This window comes from Oncorhynchus clarkii, chromosome 16 (genome assembly GCF_045791955.1).
Source record: "Oncorhynchus clarkii lewisi isolate Uvic-CL-2024 chromosome 16, UVic_Ocla_1.0, whole genome shotgun sequence".
Classification (NCBI taxonomy): domain Eukaryota; kingdom Metazoa; phylum Chordata; class Actinopteri; order Salmoniformes; family Salmonidae; genus Oncorhynchus; species Oncorhynchus clarkii.
In genome coordinates this window covers 16,797,842-16,819,282 of record NC_092162.1, presented here as the reverse complement: position 1 = coordinate 16,819,282, position 21,441 = coordinate 16,797,842, and the positions used below count along the sequence as shown (strand labels likewise).

Here is a 21,441-nt window from a genome sequence, read left to right as displayed (position 1 = left end):
ATTATTATATTTCATGCACAGTTATTTGCATTGGAGGCATTTATTTGACCATGGGACATGTTTTAAAACACATTTAAATCAAATGTCACTTAAAAATGAGCAAATATGAATAATTGTTAATGTTCAGAGAAGTATTTTTCATATTTCATGAATAAATACAGGTTATTGACACTGCTATACTATTACGTGGGGACTCTTATTTGACACATTTACAAACTTCAGTTACCCGGAAGTACTTTTTTAGTGTTGCTGACGAGACACTTACAAAAAAATGAATGCTGCTGTTTTCTTCTGAACACAAAACAGTCTCTTGGATAATGTCACACATCGGCGATAACGAGCTAGAACAACTGGAATACCTCTCGTTGGTATCCAAAGTGTGCACAGAACTCGACAACCATTTGGGGATAAGTGATAAAGATCTAGGTATGTAAAACTGAAAGTGAACTTTCAATATAATATTTGTTAGTTGGCAATACAATGGCTAACAGCTAGCGACGCGTTAGCTAGCAGCAACTCGAGATCATCTTCTCGGGTAAACCAGCTAGCTATTAAACTAGCTAATGATTTCATTAGCGTAGCTAAGTTAGGTAACTAACTAGTAAGCCGTGTAGTTGAGTTTAGTCAGCTAATAACGTTACTAACAACGATGCGAACTTTCTCGCTGCCCCTAGCTGACATGCTATAGTAGCCATTTTAGCGAGCAAATCAAAGCTACACTCGAAATGTTTAGGACTAGTTAACGTGGTTAATCTGGTTATTTTCTTTGCTGTTTTACAGCTGAGTTTGTCATCAGCCTTGCTGAAAAGCAACCAACATTTGATGGCTTCAAATCACTTCTGCTGAAAAATGGAGCAGAATTCACAGTAAGTTTCTCCAGCTTTCAAATCGACACATTCTTCTCTCCCCTGATCCTTAGTGTAAAAGAGAAAGTAGTGCACTGTTATCTGTCAATATACCTGGTCAATTAATGGTTAATAAACAACTCTAGGAGGGGGAGGGGGGGGTCTATAAAATCTGATACATATATATATTTTTTTACATCTGAAAAGTACAATTGAGAATCAAGAAAATTGAATGTTCTGAGTCCATGTCAATGCTTAAATATTGTTTTAGGTCTGATTATTGTGTGTAATTCCAATTTAATTGAGCATCTGGCCCTTTAATTGCGCATCTAGCACCATCTGTGCCGGTCTAGTGATGGTTCTGTACAGCTGCTGCTCATTTCATGGCAAAGTTTGCAAATAACAAGAAATATATATAAAACAATATGCTTACTCATGATATACTTCTGCTATACAAATTATATACACTACCGTTCAAAAGTTTGGGATCCCTTAGAAATGTCTTTGTTTTTGAAAGAAAAGCACAAAAAAAATGGTGTCCATTTGAAATAACATCAAATTGATCAGAAATTCAGTGTAGACATTGTTAATGTTATAAATTACTATTGTAGCTGGAAACAGCTGATTTTTAATGGAATATCTAAATAGGCGTACAGCGGCCCATTATCAGCAAACATCACTCCTGTGTTCCAATGGCACGTTGTTAGGCTAATTGATCATTAGAAAACCATTTTGCCATTGGAACACGGGTGATGGTTGCGATAATGGGCCTCTGTACGCCTATGTAGATATTCCATAAAAAAATATCCAGCTACAATAGTCATTTACAACTTTAACAATGTCTACACTGTATTTCTGAACAATTTGATGTTATTTTAATGGACAGAAAATGTGCTTTTCTTTCAAAAACAAGGACATTTCTAAGTGACCCGAAAACTTTTGAACTGTAGTGTACATCTGCCAGGTAAGCCGACTTTGCAGTTAACAGTTTATTTCTGTCAACCCACATCAACTGGCTACACACAGAGTGATAGACAAACACATGCACCACACAGACAGACGCGGGCAATATTGCTGGATATTAATTGGTAGATATTGTGTTAGATTTGGCTTTTTAAGCCAGTAGTGGCTAACCAGGGTTGGGATAATGTCAACGTTGCGTTGATTAGATAGTAGCTGGGAGCTTACGGGGTCTGATACTTGTGAGATTTGTTTATGACAGTTGTGCGGTGGAATACGTGACCACTCATAGTTGGGCTGTGAGCTACTGGTAGCTCGCGATCGACCTGTTGGAGACCCCTGACCTAAATGGATGTTTATGGAACTGATATGTAGACGTAACATTTATTTTCCATCTTTCAGGATTCACTCGTCGGCAATTTGCTCAGACTTATTCAAACGATGCGGCCTCCACCAAAGGCATCTTCAAGCAAAGGTATGTGAGCTGTATTCCACCTGTATCCTCTGATGTGATGTGTGCTTTTCACTTAGCGCACATTTTTGAAGGTATGGGCTGGGCTATGTGTACTCGGTGTACAAAACATTAAGAGCACCTTCCTAATATTGAGTTACACCTCACCCTCAGAACAGCCTCAATTAGTCAGGGCGTGGAGTCTTCAAGGTGTCAAGCATTCCACAGGGATGCTGGCCCATGTTGACTCCAATGCTTCCCAGAGTTGTCAAGGTGGCTGGATGACCTTTGGGTGATGGACCATTCTTAATACACACGGGAAACTGTTGTTCGTGAAAAACCCAGCAGCGTTGCAGTTGACACAAACTGGTACATCTCACACCTACTACCATACCCTGTTCAAATACACTTGAATATTTTGTCTTGCCCATTCACCCTCTGAACTGCACACATACACAATCCATGTCTCAATTGTCTCACAGCTTAAAAATCCTTATTTAACCTCTCCTCTCCTTCATCTACACTGATTGAAGTGGATTTAACAAGTGACATCAATAAGGGATCATAGCTTTCACCTGATCAGTCTATGTCATGGAAAGGGCAGGTGTCCTTAATGTGTTGTACACTCAGTGCATGTGCTATTGTTACAATGTTGTGGGCTTGATGATATGCTGAGTTGCTGACCCTTTACTCTGTGATTTTAGCCTTTGAACCTGTGGTCAAGCAGAAGAGTGACAAGGACAAGCTGAAGGAATTATTTCCTGCATTATGCAGGCCAGACGATCCTGCTCCCAAGGTACGTTTTGTTGTTATAACCTGGTTAATTCGCAGGTGAAATGTATATTATAGGCTATACTTTGTGGTTGACTTTGACCTGCTGACATTTGGCCTACTGTTTCGGACCCCCTCCCCCAAGGCCATATTGGATGAAGACGATGTGAAGATCGCCGACGCTGCCATGAAGGAGTTGGAGATGTTCATGCCCAGTGTGAGCAGATCAGACTCAAAGAGCAAGAGCAGGTAAAGGGCTTTCACCAGTAAAATTCTTATTGGTTTCAAGTGCAACGTTTTTCTCAGTTGTTACATAGGTTATGTGACCTGTTTTGTATTTCTCAGGTCGGACAAAAAGAGGAGGCCCAGCAGAAGTCGGAGCCGAGACCGGGACAGGAGGCGGCGTCACCGTTCTCGGTCCCGCTCACGCTCTAGGTCTCGCTCTAGGGACCGGGACCGTCAGAGAGAGAGAGACCGTGAGCGGGACCGCGACCGTGGTAAGAAACGTGCGTCTCGCTGGAGTGAGCGCAGTCGTACCCCCAGCCCCCACAGAGACCGAGACAGGGACACAAAGGAAGGCTCGGACCGGTGGAAGGACAAACACGTGGACCGTCCTCCACCAGAGGAGCCTACTGTAGGGGACATCTTCAATGGCAAAATCACCAGCATCATGCAGTTTGGCTGCTTCGTGCAACTGGAAGGGCTGAGGTCAGTAAATCAGTTGGGTTAATGCTATGTCGAAGGTCATTAGTTCAATAGTAATGGATCTAGTTTGTGTTTGAACTTGGTTTGCTTTTGAGTGGCCAGTGTTGAAAGCCTTATTTGTTTCGCATTGTAGGAAACGCTGGGAGGGCTTAGTCCACATCTCCGAGCTGCGCAGAGAGGGACGCGTTGCCAATGTGGCTGATGTGGTCCAGAAAGGTCAAAGGGTCAAGATCAAGGTGCTGTCCTTCACTGGCTCCAAGACCAGTCTCAGTATGAAGGTGAGGCGGGAATGAAGTCAAGGCCTACGGTCCTTTGGGTGTGATATATTATATGGAGCAAATGTGGTCTCTCAACAAGCTCTGATAATCATGTTGGCAAAAAAAAAAAGGAATTTGAAACTTTTGGAAAGGACTATGAAAGACCTTTCTGAATTATTGAAACACTTGTTCCCCTCTTGGTTTCCAGGATGTAGACCAGGAAACAGGGGAGGACCTGAACCCCAACCGGAGGAGGAACCAGGGCCCTGATGGTGAGGAGGAGAAAATCATGAGGAACCCCGACCGCCCAACCAACCTCAACTTGGGCCACGCCCCTGAGTTGGAGGACGACACACTGGAGCGCAAGAGGCTGACCAAGATATCGGACCCCGAGAAGTGGGAGATCAAACAGGTATGTGTACACGCGTAGCTTATCAAGACATCGTGCCTGTTGTTTTAATGTCATTTTGATCTAATCATGCTCTTTTTTTTTTTTATTATCTGCCCTCAGATGATTGCTGCTAATGTTCTTTCTAAAGAGGAGTTCCCTGACTTTGATGAGGAGACCGGTATCCTCCCCAAAGTAGATGACGAAGAAGGTAAAACATGTCTTTTGTTATTGTGTATAGAAAACCGGTGTCGGCTGAGATTCACATCAGTGCGTTGGGTTCTGAATAGCTTTGTGTCTTTCTTCCAGACGAGGACCTGGAGATTGAGCTGGTGGAGGAGGAGCCTCCGTTCCTGAGAGGACACACTAAACAGAGTATGGACATGAGCCCTGTCAAGATTGTCAAGGTGTGTGGCCTTGACCATCCTACTTTCAAGGCAATTTTGTTTGACTGTTTTCATCCTTTTTTAGTAGTGTGAACCAATGCAGCCCTCTCTGTTTCCCTTTGTCAGAATCCAGACGGCTCGCTGTCCCAGGCAGCCATGATGCAGAGTGCTTTGGCTAAGGAGAGGAGGGAAGTGAAGCAGTGTCAGCGAGAGGCCGAGATGGACTCCATCCCCATGGGCCTGAACAAACACTGGGTAGACCCCCTGCCTGACGGTAAGTCAGTGTGGAAGCATACAGTAATCCAAAACCCAGCCCGGTCTGAGCCACGACCGCCTACGTCAGGCTTCCTCCAGTGTAGCAGCAGTAGCCCTTAGGGTTAGCAGGGCTGGAGATGGTTATCTGCTTTCCTTTAGCATCCTAACAGGCCGGATAGAGTGGCCTGCTGTAGTGTGCTGTGTCCTAAATGACCCAGGGTGGAGGGTACCTGCCAGGGCCCTAGACTGGTCATCTGAAGGGATGGATGTTAAAGTGAATGTCCAGTGTTTCCAGATTTCTATGAAATATGACCTGGAATTACTTACAATATGAGTGAAATAGTTTTCCTTCCCAGTATGTTAAAAAGCAGCTTTCCTGTGTTGGAATGGTGTGGGTGTATACTGGTCATTAGAAATATTCAATCGAGTAGACTGCTGATTGGCTAGCTCATCCTCCTCTAGACCACTGATTGGCCAGCTCATCCTCCTAAGGAGTATGATATACTCTAAGGAAATGGCAAGCAATTTTTAAGTGGTCTGTTTGATGTGGGAGTTTTGTGTAGGAGGAGTTAACAACATTTATGTGGGTATGAGTTAACAGAATATTAACTTTTAAAAGTAAAATTTTCACTGGACAGTTACTTTAAATATCATGCCAATTCATTTCTATTAAACACACAACCTCTTACACAGTTGATGGGAGACAGATTGCAGCCAACATGAGAGGCATCGGCATGATGCCAACTGACATCCCGGAGTGGAAGAAACATGCCTTTGGGGGCAACAAGGCCTCTTATGGCAAGAAGACAGCGATGTCCATCCTGGAGCAGAGAGAGAGCCTGCCCATCTACAAGCTGAAAGAGCAGCTCATACAGGTTTGTGCAACAGTTAGCTTCTGTTACCTTGCTGGTTATTTTTACGTCAACATCAACCGTTTTTTATCATTTCCTGCCATCTGATTTTGCTCACAGCTGTACTCCACTATTACAGGCTGTCCACGATAACCAGATCCTGATTGTTATTGGCGAGACTGGCTCTGGGAAAACCACCCAGATCACCCAGTACCTGGCTGAGGCAGGCTACACCACTCGGGGGAAGATCGGCTGCACTCAGCCCCGTCGTGTGGCAGCCATGTCCGTGGCCAAGAGAGTCTCTGAAGAGTACGGTTGCTGTCTGGGCCAGGAGGTGAGTGATCGCTCTACACTGCATATATCTTAACACATGTGACCATGAGGCGATGTCTAGCACATCTGATCGCAGAACAATGCTGATTTTAGTGATTTCTATCTTCGTTCATCCACTCCAGGTTGGATACACCATTCGTTTTGAGGACTGCACCAGCCCTGAGACAGTGATTAAGTACATGACGGATGGTATGTTGCTGAGGGAGTGTCTGATAGATCCGGACCTTGGCCAGTACGCCATTATCATGTTGGATGAGGCCCACGAGAGGACCATCCATACCGACGTACTCTTCGGTCTGCTCAAGAAGGTATACCGGGGCCTCGTTTCGCCTTGACTTGAGGCTCTAAACATCTCTACAATGTCAAGGAGACACAAACACCCTTCTCCTCTCTCTCTTTCAGACGGTGCAGAAACGCACGGACATGAAACTCATTGTGACTTCGGCCACACTTGATGCCGTCAAGTTCTCTCAGTACTTCTACGAAGCGCCCATCTTCACCATCCCAGGGCGTACCTACCCAGTGGAGGTGCTCTACACCAAAGAGCCGGAGACAGACTACCTGGATGCCAGTCTCATCACCGTCATGCAGATCCACCTGACTGAGCCCCCGGGTATGGTTTTAACATTTTTTATATCTAGTCTATAGTCAAACTGTAATTCAAAGTCGTTGACCTAAATGAAAATCCATTGCTCTAAAATGTCAGGTTGAGATTCTACCTTGATTGTCAACAGATATCAACCTTGTCTTTGTCTTCTCTCGCCTCTTCTTTGCAGGTGATGTCCTGGTGTTTCTGACGGGCCAGGAGGAGATCGACACCGCTTGTGAGATCTTGTATGAACGGATGAAGTCACTGGGACCTGAAGTGCCTGAACTCATCATCCTACCGGTCTACTCCGCCCTGCCCAGCGAGATGCAGACCCGTATCTTTGATCCTGCTCCCCCCGGCAGCAGAAAGGTCGTCATTGCCACTAACATTGCTGAGACATCTCTGACAATCGACGGTATCTACTATGTGGTGGACCCAGGCTTTGTGAAGCAAAAGGTGTACAACTCCAAGACTGGTATTGACCAGCTGGTGGTGACCCCCATCTCACAGGTAGGCTGGTTAATCACTCAATTCATATTCTAAATGTTTCCCACATTGTAACCCCTCTGCCTGTCTAAATCCCTTTGCGTACCTTGAAATTAGGATTTAGTATACTAAGGGCTTCAATGTAACCTCTCTGTTCAATGTATCTTCTCTGTTAGGCCCAAGCCAAGCAGCGGGCTGGAAGAGCTGGAAGAACTGGTCCAGGGAAGACCTACAGGCTGTACACAGAGAGAGCCTACAGAGACGAGATGCTCACCACCAACGTGCCTGAGATCCAGAGAACTAACTTGGCCAGCACGGTGCTGTCTCTCAAGGTATGCACACAGTAACAAAAGTGGCAATCTTCACTGTGATTATATATACTTGTCTGCGCAGACCTACTCATCCGGTGTCACCCTCTCACCTCCCTCTCTCCTTACTTTCTTCAGGCTATGGGCATCAATGACCTGCTGTCGTTTGACTTCATGGACGCGCCACCCATGGAGACGCTGATCACGGCCATGGAGCAGCTCTACACTCTGGGGTCTCTGGACGATGAAGGGTTGCTCACTCGCCTTGGACGCAGGGTAAGATGGAGTTTAGAGCCCAAAAAAAGGAGACGATTATTAAGAAACGTGACAGTGAGGAATCACGACCAACTAATGAATCCTTCCCATCTCGCTCTGTCAGATGGCAGAGTTCCCTCTGGAGCCCATGCTGTGTAAGATGCTGATCATGTCCGTCCACCTGGGCTGCAGTGAGGAGATGCTCACCATCGTCTCCATGCTGTCTGTGCAGAACGTCTTCTACAGGCCCAAGGTACAGCAAATCACGGGACTCATAAACACTGAAATAGGGTTCTATCGCTCCTCTGGGAATCCTGATTAGATGTTGTTTTCTTTGCAGCACAGGTTACTGTTGTGTTGAGGTTATGGGTGGAGAACTCACTGAGGCAGTTCTACGGTGTACCTTTGTTTACCATTTGGTGACTAACAGTCCTTTTTATTCTCTGTGTCTCAGGACAAGCAGGCCCTGGCTGACCAGAAGAAGGCCAAGTTCCACCAGGCCGAAGGAGACCACCTTACCCTGCTGGCTGTGTATAACTCCTGGAAGAACAACAAGTTCTCCAACCCTTGGTGCTACGAGAACTTCATCCAGGCCCGCTCCTTGCGCAGAGCCCAGGACATCCGCAAACAGATGTTGGGCATCATGGACAGGTAGTACCCGCTATCCATTCGACAATGGAGTTAATTGTACGTCTGACAAAGACACCTCACAGGACATCTTCTCACACAAACCCAAAACACTTTTTGACCTGTTTTCAGACACAAACTGGACGTGGTGACTTGTGGAAAGGCCACAGTGCGTGTACAGAAGGCCATCTGCAGTGGTTTCTTCCGGAACGCAGCCAAAAAGGATCCCCAGGAAGGCTACCGTACCCTCATTGACCAGCAGGTGGTGTACATCCACCCCTCCAGTGCCCTGTTCAACCGCCAGCCTGAGTGGTGAGTCAACACTCTTTTCTGATAACCATGGGGACTAAAGGATTAGTCACTAGTTGTACATTGAATGTCAACTGTTACTGAGACATCTTGGACATCCTTATCCTCTTGCCCCATAGGGTGGTGTACCACGAGCTGGTGCTGACCACGAAAGAGTACATGAGGGAAGTGACAACCATTGACCCACGCTGGCTGGTAGAGTTCTCGCCGGCCTTCTTCAAAGTGTCCGACCCCACACGCCTCAGCAAACAGAAGAAGCAGCAGCGCCTCGAGCCCCTCTACAACCGCTACGAAGAGCCCAACGCATGGAGAATCTCCCGCGCCTTCCGTCGGCGCTAGAATGTCTATCCTGTATCTCCACACAAAGGAAGAGATGGACACAGTCCTGTATCAGTTTGTAGAGAAATACTGTGGAGAGACATTGTGCCTGTGCCAACAGGCCTCACTAACTCTTACTTATTGGTCAAGCTGGGGCATTGTCTACTTGTTTTAGATGTGTAAATGATGTGTTTTGTGTCTGCTCAGCAGATTTTATTCAACCACTCATTTTGATCTGAGGTATTGGTAGGCCTAATTCTCTCTTGATCTGCATAGAAGACGACTAGCAAAGTGAGACGGTTAAGGGGCCAGGTCATTGCTTCCCCTGTCCTTACAGGCTTATTTGGGTAATATGAGTCAATGTCTCATCCCCATGAGGAGAATCAATCTTCTATCTGAGCATCAAGGACAACAAAGCTGTTTTATTTGTTCGTTTTACTTGAATGTCACATCTGACCTGTGGTGAAAACTTCAGAAAAAGGACAAATTGAGTAGGAAGGGAACTGGGTAGTAATTTGAAAAGTGGGTGAATGTCTTTGTCTCAGAGCACTGTTCTCCTAAAACAGAATTTATCTTTTATAGTAGGCTATCTTTTATAAAACGAAGGGAAATGGATGGAACTATGTACTCGGACATTGTCTTTATTTAGCTTTGAGTGATTGTTTCACTGTGCCAATGTACTCCTTACACTTTCTGCCCTCATTAAATATTGTATTGCTCTCATTATTGTCAATGTTTCATTTAGAAAATGTAATTGGCAGCCACACTGGTGTAGGTTAAAATGGTCATATTGACAATGATTTTAGCCCCACCCGGTGACACAATTGAAGTATTACACACAGAACCCAGAAGTGTGATCGAAGTTCAAAGTTTATTATGTAATGTGCTTGTTGTCAATGGGCACGTTCCTCTGCCCAGGTGTTGCTGACACATGCCCGATCTTAGAACGCCTGGATAGGTATTTTACATATTAGCTAACCACATGTTTTATTGCAATCTGGTGCCTGCTGGCATAGTCAATGTGGCACTGGACCATTAGTTGATGCATGTAAAATCAGAGAAGGGGAACGTGACCAAAAATAACGTTTTTTCTGAAAACAAAACATATGCTGTTGAGCAGTGGTGTCAAACTCATTCCATGGAGAGCCTGGTTTCTGCAGGTTTTACATTTCTCCTTTCAATTAAGCCCGCGATAACCAGGTGTGGGAAGTTCCTTACTAATTAGTGACCTTAATTCATCAATCAAGTACAAGGGAGGAGCGAAAACCCGCAGACACTCTGCCCTCCGTAGAATGAGTGACACCTGTGCTGTAGTGAATGGCAGACTTCAGAGTTGAAGAACTTAAATGCCCAGTGCAGTCAAAAATGTGATTTTGCTGTGTTTTATATTTCCACACTATGAGGTTGGGATAATACTGTAAAAGTGATCATGTCCTTTTAGTGTAAGATCTGTTTGAAATGACTGCCAGAAATGTCATCCTGTTTTGGTGAGATGGGACTTTTGGCATCGCTGGTGCCATCACCAGGTGGTAAATTAGTTAATAGACAAATAAGAAAGATACTTCTGAACTTCTCTGCCATTAACAGCTAGTTTTCTGTTTTTCCCTCCCCACTCAGACCACTCCCAGACAGTCCTATCAAAATTATTTATTGAGAAATTGCTCTTTGCTAAGTAGCTCATTTGAAAAAAACATTTGAAAACAATCACAGTAAGGTACTTAAAGGGATAGTTCAAACAAATTACAAAACTACAAATTGGTTTGCTTGCCCTGTAAGCAGTCTATTGACAAAGGATGACAGCAATCCATACTTTTGTTTAGTTTCCCTGGCACTGTTTCCAAATGCTAACATTTGAGCATTTCAGGCACAAATCCCATTCAGGTCACGGTAGCGATATTAGCATTTTTCACGCATCATGTTCAAATATATAACTGACGTTGTTGAGCTACGCAATCAGGATGATTTGAACATGTTTTACCCTACTTTACCCTTTTTCCCCACCCTACTTTCACCATACCTTTTAGGCCTAACTGTTTTCATCCTGTTTAGTAGTGTGAACAGCTAAATCTCTCTGTTTCCCTCTGTCAAAATCCAGACGGCTCGCTGTCCCAGACAGCCATGATGCAGAGTGCTTAGGCTAAGGAGAACCACGCTCATCAAATGGCTGAGATGGATGCATTCCTGTTGACCTCGACAAGCAAGGGCCTTGGCCACACACAAACATTGTATTAGAGATGTAGACATACATTATGCTTTCCCACCATGTGATTTATGCCTGGGCTTCTACCTCATGCGTCCTTTCTGCCCTCTAAAAGGTAACTACCACGTAGTAAAACAAAGTCCAGTCTGATGGTTTCCACTAGTTACCACATCCACAAGATTTTTCTTAATTTAAGGTTAGGTTAATGCATAAGGTTAGCAGTGAGGTTAAGGTTAGAGTTAGGATTAAAAGCACATTTTAAACCTAACCTTTTTTTAAGGTAGGTTTAGGCATAAGGTTAGCTGTGTGGTAAAGGTTAGAGTTATGTGTAAAATCAAATGTATGAAGCTCAATTGTAGAAATAGGCGGGGTTTATTACTTTGTGGCTGTGGTAACTAGAGATGACCCAGTCTGAGGCACGACCGACGACGTCAGGCTTCCTCCAGTGTAGCTACAGTAGCCCTCAGGGTTAGCAGGGCTGGAGATGGTTATCTGCTTTCCTTTAGCATCCTAACAGGCCGGATAGAGTGGCCTGCTATAGTGTGCTGTGTCCTATATGGCCCAGGGTGGTAGGAGAGGTTGTGTGGGTGGAAGGTTCCTGCCAGGGCCCTAGACCAGTCATCTGAAGGGGTGGAGGTTAAATATCATGCCAGTTCATCTCAATTAAACACACTTCCCTCTTACACAGTTGATGGAAGGCAGATTGCAGCCAACATCAGAGGCATTGGCATGATGCCAGATGGCTTCCCGGAGTGGAAGAAACATGCCTTTGGCGGTAACCAGGCAAGAAGACAGAGCTTACCATCCTGCAGCAGAGAGAGAGAGCCTGCCCATCTACAAGCTAAAGGAGAAGCTCACACAAGTCAACAATAGACATTGCCCTATAGAAAGAAATAAAGTTGTTTGTCAGACATTGCTTTATTTGTAAGGTTACCTGACTTCAATATTACTTCAACGGTTTAAATGATACATGGTATCCAGCTTTGGTCACCTCTCTTTTTCATTATGACAGGCTGTCCACGATAATCTGACCCTGATTGTGGTTGGAGAGACTGGCTCTGGGAAAACCACCCAGATCACCCAGTACCTGGCCGAGGCAGGCTACACCACTCGGGGGAAGATCGGCTGCACTCAGCCCCGTCGTGTGGCAGCCATGTCTGTGGCCAAGAGAGTCTCTGAAGAGTACGATTGCTGTCTGGGCCGGGAGTTGAGTGAGCAGTTTTACCTTGGTATACCTTTTGGATTTGCTTTTAGTCAGTGACTTTGTGTAAGAGGGACTTCTCACCTCTCAATTATTTTCCACACCAGGTGGACTACACCATCTGTTCTGCACCAGCCCTGAGACGGTGATCAAGTAAGTACATGACATATGGTATGCTGCCGAGGGAATGTCCAATAGACCCAGACATGGGTCAGTACACCCTCGTCATGCTTGACGAGGCCCACGAGAGGACTCCATACTGACATGTTCTTTGATCTACTCAAGAAGGTGCACATGGTCTAGTTCATAACAGTAAAAACAGTCTAAATATTTCCTTGACTCCTTCCATTTTGAGAATAGTATAATGAGTGGTGGGTTAATTCCTTTAAACCATCTGTCAAGAAACGCCCAGACATGATTCTGATTGTGTCCTCGTCAACACTAGATGCTCTCAAGTTAAAAATATAAAAACATGTTTTTTAAATTCTATTCATTGTAGGGAAGGGCTCATAAGTAAGCATTTCACTGTTAGTCTACACCTGTTGCTTCTGAAGCATGTGACAAATAACCTTTGATTTGACTTGAGTTTTCCCAGTACTACTTTGAGGCGCCCATCTTCACCATCCCAGGACGCACTTTCCCAGTGGAGGTGCTCTACTGCAAAGAGCCGGAGACAGACCACCTGGATACCAGTCTCATCACCGTCATGCAGGTCCTCATGAGTGAGCCCCCAGGTACGGTTAAAAATGGTTCCAATGCATACATCCACAATGTCTACACTTCAGCGCCTGCGATAAGATACAACCTTTATTTAACCTTTATTTATTTATTTATTTTCTTTAACCTTTCTTTAACCTTTATTTATTTAACCTTTATTTAACTAGGCAATTAAATACACATCTCCTCGTTTGAGCAATTGTACTTGGGCAGAGAGACTCCAACAAGTACCCTTCACTGTGAGAGCCACTCCAAAGCAATAAAGTCTGCCTCGCTGCTGAGTAGAACCCCCCCCCCCCCCAAAAAAAAACATTCACTACCCAGCCTCTATCTCCTTCCTCTCTCTTTCTCCTTCCTCTCTCTTTCTCCTCCCTTATTCAAGGACAACGAAGCTGTCTTCACCAGCCACCTCGGGGAAAAATTTATTTTTCCATACAGAACATTGAGATTTAGTGAGGGAGCGCATAGACACGCATTTAATAAAATCTATATTTGTGAGACTGGGGGAGAAGGTTACACGTTACACAAACACATACACTGCCAATGGAAGATGTGTGTGTGTGTGTGTGTGTGTGTGTGTGTGTGTGTGCGCGCGTAACACTTTTTTCCCCTGAGATTGATAGAGCTAGAGAGAACCTATTTTATGACAAACAACTTATATATGTCCTCTGCCATTAGCAACTGTCATTTCATTTCTAGGGTCAGTGAGTTGAAATGAAATAGACTGAGAACAGAACTACCGCAACGTTACTTTTGTACCTGCCGGCGGGGCGGGAGTAACACAGCCTTGGGATGGAAGTAACAGCTGGCGAGGAGTGCACAATATCTGTCTTATCTCCATGTTTCTGCCTTGTAATGCTCGTCACTTTCAACAAATATACCATCAGACCTAATTTCATGTTTTTGTCGATTTGAATAACTAATGCTATAGGTTAGAACATCGCAATGTTACGCAAACCACAATATTTAGCCTTACAATATTAAAATCGGACTAAACTGGATGACATAATAGCTAAATTAACCATACTTTACTATTCATGCTTAGCCCTACCAATCAGGCAGGCTCCAGCTGTCCTTGTCATGCGCTCTCCTCGTGTCTTGATAGAATGGACGTCTTTATTCTCTTCACAAAAGGCAAACTCATCGTCACATTTCCATAGCTTGACAAAAGGTAATTGGCCCCCAGAATCATAAAGATACATGTTTCTAACCACTAACCCGTCGATAAAAGCTTGTGTGAGAAGATGATCCATCAAGTCAATTGATTAAGGCATAATTCTAATGTCATATATAATTCCATATTTTTTTACATAACATTCATATTGATATTATACTAACATTATAAAAACAAGATGAAGTAGGAGAGACAATGGCCCGTGCCTAAACGTTTATTTTATTTTATTCCAGGTCATCAGTTTACATAGTTTTATTTTTGTCTCATAAAAAACATGAGCTGGCGCACACCCGGAAAAACGATAGTGTGTGGAGGTGCTGACTAACGGCGAATAAACTATAAACTATAGAGGCACACACTCCAGATATAAACTCCCAGCAATTTACTGGGTTAATCCTCAACGTTTGGGCATCACTGTGCCTTCTTCAGGGTAATGTCATGAATACTTGAACCAGGTTATGTAGACAAACACTGCAATTAGTGCAACCAATGACCATAGTGAGGGGTTTTGTCTCACCCATCTCTCCTATAACTTCTCCCAGGCTAACTCCCAAGACCAACTATTGTATTTATGTTACCTTTGTTTAACTAGGCAAGTCAGTTAAGAACAAATTATTATTTTCAATGACGGCCTAGGAACAGTGGGTTAACTGCCTGTTGAAGGGCAGAATGATAGATTTGTACCTTGTCAGCTCAGCGAGATGCAGACCCGTATCTTTGACCATGCTCCCCCCTGCAGCAGAAAGGTACCAGAAGGGCCCACCCTAACACAAACCAGAACGGTCCCAAAAACACATACACACTCTTCTGCTGCCACACATGCCCGATATCGGAGGAAGGCCTAAGCCTAATAATTTTGTGTTATTTGATTATGCAGGTAATAATTGCCACTAACATTGCTGAGATGTCTCTAACCATGTACTATGGTGTACTATGTGGTGGACCCAGGCTTTGTGAAGAAGAATGTCTACAATTCCAAGACTGGCAGCGACCAACTAGTGGTGACCCCCATATCCCAGGTAGGCTGAATAGATATATGCAGATATCCTTATCATGCATGGAGAAGGAACACTGAATGTTTTTTTTAATGATGAATATACTTTGTGTTGTCCAAAGTATTAAACTGAAATCCAATCAAAATTAATCGCTATCTTTATCTTTCTCAGGCCCAAGCTAAGCAGCAGTCTGGTAGAGCAGGAAGAACTAATGCTACCATCTGCAGAGATGAGGTGTTCACCAGCAATGTGCCTGAGATCCAGATAACTAACCTGTCCAGCACCATGCTGTCTCTCAAGGTACATAACACATACGAGAGCGATTTACTCCAGACACCCGAACAGGCCTTCATCCCGGTCATTCGCAGGAGTAAGAGACTGATATTTTGCGGAAGGAGGATCAGGCGACGAGTGGCTAATCTGCCTTTGCCATCCGTATTATTAGCCAACGTACAATCACTGGGAAATAAATGGGACGAACTAAAAGCACGTATATCCTACAAACGGGACATTAAAAATGTAACATCTTATGTTTCGCCGAGTCGTGGCAGAACAACTACATGAATAACATACAGCTAGCAGGTTGGACACTCTATCGGCAGCATAGAACAGCAGCCTCTGGTAAGACATGGGGTGGCGGTCTGTGTATATTTGTAAACAACAGCTGGTTCACGATATCTAAGAAAGTCTCAAGGTTTTTCCCGCCTGAGGCAGAGTATCTCATGATAAGCTGTAGACCACACTATCTACCTAGAGAGTTTATCTGTATTTTTCATAGCTGTCTACATACCACCACAGACCGATGTTGGCACTAAGACCACACTCAATGAGCTGTATACCGCCATAAGCAAACAGGAAAACGCTTATCCAGAGGCCACTCCTAGTGGCCGTGGACTTTATTGCAGGGAAACTTAAATCCGTTATACAAAATTCCTATCAGCATGTTAAATGTGCAACCAGATGGGAAAAAAGCTCTAGACCACCTTTACTCCACACATAGAGACGCGTACAAAGCTCTCCCTCGTCCTCCATTTGGCAAATCTGACCATAACTCTATCTTCCTGATTCCTGCTTACAAGCAAAAATTAAAGCAGGAAGCACCAGTAACTCAGTCAATAACAAAGTGGTTAGATGAAGCGGATGCTAAACTACAGGACCCAGCTGTTCCGGATGACTGTGTGATCACGCTCTCCGCAGTCGATGTGATCAAGACCTTTAAACAGGTCAACATTCACAAGGCCGCAGGGCCAGATGGATTACCAGGACGTGTACTCCGACTATGCTCTGACCAACTGGCAAGTGTCTTCACTGACATTTTCAACCTCTCCCTGTCTGAGTCTGTAATATCAAAATGTTTCAAGCAGACCACCATAGTCCCTATGCCCAAGAAAACGAAGGTAAATTACTACCGACTCATAGCACTCATGTCTGGAACCATGAAGTGCTTTGAAAGGCTGATCATGGCTCACATCAACACCATTATCCCAGAAACCCTAGACCCACTCCAATTTGCATACTTCCCCAACAGATCCACAGATGATGCAATCTCTATTGCACTCCACACTGCCCTTTCACACCTGGACAAAAGTTTGCTGATGACACAACAGCGGTAGGCCTGATCACCGACAACGATGAGACAGCCTATAGCGAGGAGGTCAGAGACCTGGCCGTGTGGTGCCAGGACAACAACCTCTCCCTTAACGGGATCAAGATAAAGGAGTTGATCTTGGAATACAGGAAAAGGAGGGGCGAGCACACCCCCATTCTCATCTAAGGGGCTGTAGTGGAGCAGGTTGAGAGCTTCAAATTCCTTGGTGTCCACATCAACAACAAACTAACATGGTCCAAGCATACCAAGACAGTCGTGAAGAGGGCACGACAAAACCTATTCCCCCTCAGGAGACTGAAAAGATTTGTCATTGGTCCTCAGATCCTCAAAAAGTTCTACAGCTGCACCATCGAGAGCATCATGATGGGTTGCATCACTGCCTGCTATTGCAACTGTTTGGCCTCCGACCGCAAGGCACTACAGAGGGTAGTGTGTACGGCCCAGTACATCACCGGGGCCAAGCTTCCTGACATCCAGGACCTCTATACCAGGAGGTGTCAGAGGAAGGCCCTGAAAATTGTCAAAGACTCCAGCCACCCTAATTACTTTAATTTCGTACTTTTATTTGGTATTTTTTTAAACTGCATTTTTGGTTAAGGCCGTAAGTAAGCATTTCACTGTAAGGTCTGTTGAATTCAGCGTGTGTGACAAATACAATTTCATTTGATTGACAAAGGTTTACTCGCTGGATAAAATGGAGTATGGAACAACAAGCTAACTTAAAATTGGTCAGTTTATGGTCAGTGACTAGTCTGAGTTCCAATTGCCTTGACCCCAACCATTATATTATAGTAATGAATGTGATTAAATATTATACACTCTTCCCCACTCCTCTCCCTCTGTCTGTCTCTTTGTTTGTGTCAGAGGGCTGAGATCCCTCTGGAGCCCATGCTGTGTAAGAAGCCGAGCATGTCCGTCCACCTGCGCTGCAGTAAGGAGATGCTCACCGTTGTGTCCATGCTGCCTGTGTAGAACGTCTTCTCCAGGCCCAAGAAACCTCAGATCATAGGTCCATAAATACTGTGTAATCATGGCTATTATTAATGTCCTCCAGGCCAGTGAGTGGTGTAAGTGAAAATCACAGAAAGAACATGCACGGTTAAAATAAATCAACTTCTGGTGCTTTACAATGGTGAAAGCTATTCACATTAGAATAAATGTATCTGCTGTGTCTGCAACTACTATTTTGCCATAAAACATCATGTTTAATGTTGTTAGCTTTCGAGTTAGCTAGCGATCAAAATTACCTGAATGTCAGCCCCACATTCTGCTAGTTTTGGCTGATAATAAATGTATTGATGCATTACTTAAATTGCCTGATGTCTCTCGAATTGGTTTCAAATGTGCACATCCCAACTTTGTTATACAGCACACATATTAGCTAATATCTACAGATGTTAGGGAGCTAGCTAGCAGAAGACAAGCTAGCATCACATTAAAATGTAACTCACTGCAGTTGGACAAAACTGTTATTTTTTGTCTCGTTGGCTAACAAAATATAATATTACTACTTGTTGACATATAGTTGAAGTCGGAAGTTTACATACACCTTAGCGAAATACATTTAAACTCAGTTTTTCACAATTCCTATCGTTTAATCCTAGTAAAACTTCCCTGTTTTAGGTCAGTTAGGATCACCACTTTATTTTAAGAATATGAAATGTCAGAATAATAGTAGAGAGCATGGTTTATTTCAGCTTTTATTTTTTTCATCACATTCCCAGTGGGTCAGAAGTTTACATACACTCAATTGTATTTGGTAGCATTGCCTTTAAATTGTTTAACTTGGGTCAAATGTTTCGGGTAGCCTTCCACAAACTTCCCACAATAAGTTGGGTAAATTTTGAATTTAAGCCATTTTGTCACAACTTTGGAAGTATGCTTGGGGTCATTGTCCATTTGGAAGACCCATTTGCGACCAAGCTTTAACTTCCTGACTGATGTCTTGAGATGTTGCTTCAATATATCCACATAATTTTACTCCCTCATGATGCCATCTATTTTGTGAACTGCACCAGTCCTTCCTGTAATAAAGCACCCCCACAACATGATGCTACCACCCCCGTACTTCACGGTTGGGATTTGATTTGATTTGATTTGGATGGTGTTCTTCGGGTTGCAAGCCTCCACCTTTTTCCTCAGTTATTTTTTTGTTTCATCAGACCAGAGGACATATCTCCAAAAAGTACAATCTTTGTCCCCATGTGCAGTTGTAAACTATAGTCAGGTTTTTTTATGGTGGTTTTGGAGCAGTGGCTTCTCCTTGCTGAGCGGCCTTTCAGGTTATGTCGATATAGGACTCGTTTTAGTGTGGATATAGATATTTGTACCTGTTTCCTCCAGCATCTTCACAAGGACCTTTGCTGTTGTTCTGGGATTGATTTGCACTTTTTGCACTAAAGTACGTTCATCTCTAGGAGACAGAACGTGTCTCCTTCCTGAGCGGTATGACGGCTGCGTGGTCCCATGGTGTTTATACTTGCGTACTATTGTTTGTACAGATGAACGTGGTTCCTTCAGGCATTTGGAAATTGCTCCCAAGGATGAACCAGAATTGTGGGGGTCTACAATTTCTTTTTCTGCGGTCTTGGCTGATTTCTTTTGATTTCCCCATGATGTCAAGCAAAGAGGCACTAAGTTTAAAGGTAGGCCTTGAAATACATCCACAGGTACACCTCCAGTTGACTCAAATGATGTCAATTAGCCTATCAAAAGCTTCAAAAGCCATGCCATCATTTTCTGGAATTTTACAAGCTGTTTAAAGGCACAGTCAACTTAGTGTATGTAAACTTCTGACCCACTGGAATTGTGATACAGTGAATTATAAGTGAAATGATCTGTTTGTAAACAATTGTTGAAAAAATTACTTGTGTCATGCACAAAGTAGATGTCCTTACCGATTTGCCAAAACTATAGTTTCTTAACAAGACATTTGTGGAGTGGTTGAAAAACAAGTTTTAATGACTCCAACATAAGTGTATGTAAACTTCTGACTTCAACTGTAGGTTAACTAGCTTACTAAAATTCGGATTGTTTTCTCTATTGAAATGCATGGTGGAGTGTACAACTTTGCCTGCAAATGCTCAAGTCCTTGTGCACATGTACCCTCTGTAGGATTTGGATACTCTTGTGCATGGTGGGTTATTATGGGTTTACTTCCAAAATCATCTGCTATCGTAGCTATCACATTTGTCGATGGTGGTGAATTATGGTTGACTGACTTCCCTAACTTGTCATATATTGGTGGAAGCCTCAGACCATAATAAGACAGTTGTAGCCTAATGTGATTGGTGTTGATCAGTTGATGGCCAGTCGTCGCTTTTGTAATTTTATTCTGTGCCGCCCCGGGACAAGCAGGCCCTGGCTGACCAGAAGAAGGCCACTTTCCACCAAGCCGAGGTATCCCACCTTACCCTGCTGAATGTCTATAGCTCCTGGATGGAAGAACAAGTACACCAACCCTTGGTGCTTCGAGAACTTTATCCAGACTCGCTCCTTGCGCATAGCCCTGCATTTATGTAAACAGTTTATGTAAACAGATGCTGGGCATCATGGACAGGTAGGACATTCATCATAAGAATTTCTAATTCATTCTACATCCGGTAACGTTCTCTACTGGTATTATTACTTGTGCATTTTATTAATCTTGTGACTCAAAGACACAATCTCTGGGGCCTAAATGTAACTCATTTATGGATTTCATAGAAAATCTATATGCCTACTTGTATCAATAATTTGGAAATAGGGTGAATTATTGGAGTGTTACTTTGACCTGTGCCACATGGAAAGGCCACAGTGCTCAAACAAAAGGTAATCTGCAGTGGTTTCTTCCGGAATGCAGCTAAAAAGGAACCCTGGGAAGGCTACTGTACCCTCATTGACCAGCAGATGGTGTAAATCCAACTCTCCAGATCTCTGTTCAACATCCAGCCTGAGTTATGAGTCTATAACCATTGGGGCTCTAAGCATAGTCACGAGCAACTTTCATACATTTTTACTGGGGCTAGTGTTGCCTCTATGTAATGGAATCCTTGTATATACCATATATGTCTTGAAAGGCACCACTGTTCTGTGTTGGCCACCCATTTTTGGAAGTAAAGAGCGTAAGTGGATGGACTGTGCTACTTTTTAATATATATAATCAGGGAACAGAGCTCCAGAAAGATTAAAAACATACTCTTCTATACCCTAATTTTCCCCACTCCTTTCATCCCTTATCGCAGTCTAAGGCACTGCATCTCAGTGCAAGAGGCGTCACTACAGTCCCTGGTTCGAATCCAGGCTGTATCACATCCGGCCTTGATTGGGAGTCCCAAAGGACGGCGCACAATTGGCCAAGCATTGTCCGGTTTTGGCCGGGGTAGGCCGTCATTGTAAATGAGAATTTGTTCTTAACTGACATGCCTAGTTAAATAAAGGTTAAATATCGACAGGTTGGTGTATGAGTTGCT

At 43.8% G+C, this 21,441-nt stretch overlaps 1 protein-coding gene and 1 pseudogene across 1 annotated transcript; both read left to right on the top strand.

The window, feature by feature from the left end:
- Positions 1-242: 242 nt before the first annotated feature.
- On the top strand, positions 243-9,817 carry LOC139368049 (ATP-dependent RNA helicase DHX8-like). Its single transcript, XM_071106584.1, has 22 exons — positions 243-426; positions 781-866; positions 2,208-2,280; positions 2,961-3,052; positions 3,173-3,276; positions 3,373-3,735; positions 3,866-4,010; positions 4,198-4,401; positions 4,501-4,588; positions 4,687-4,784; positions 4,890-5,037; positions 5,712-5,893; positions 6,009-6,203; positions 6,325-6,510; positions 6,605-6,815; positions 6,979-7,301; positions 7,454-7,609; positions 7,724-7,861; positions 7,965-8,093; positions 8,295-8,491; positions 8,600-8,779; positions 8,896-9,817. The coding sequence occupies exons 1-22, from the start codon at positions 276-278 to the stop codon at positions 9,113-9,115; spliced, it is 3,669 nt and encodes a 1,222-aa protein (XP_070962685.1). The 5' UTR covers positions 243-275; the 3' UTR covers positions 9,116-9,817.
- A 1,878-nt stretch (positions 9,818-11,695) lies between these two features.
- LOC139367277 (ATP-dependent RNA helicase DHX8-like) lies at positions 11,696-21,013 on the top strand (annotated as a pseudogene).
- Positions 21,014-21,441: the final 428 nt, after the last annotated feature.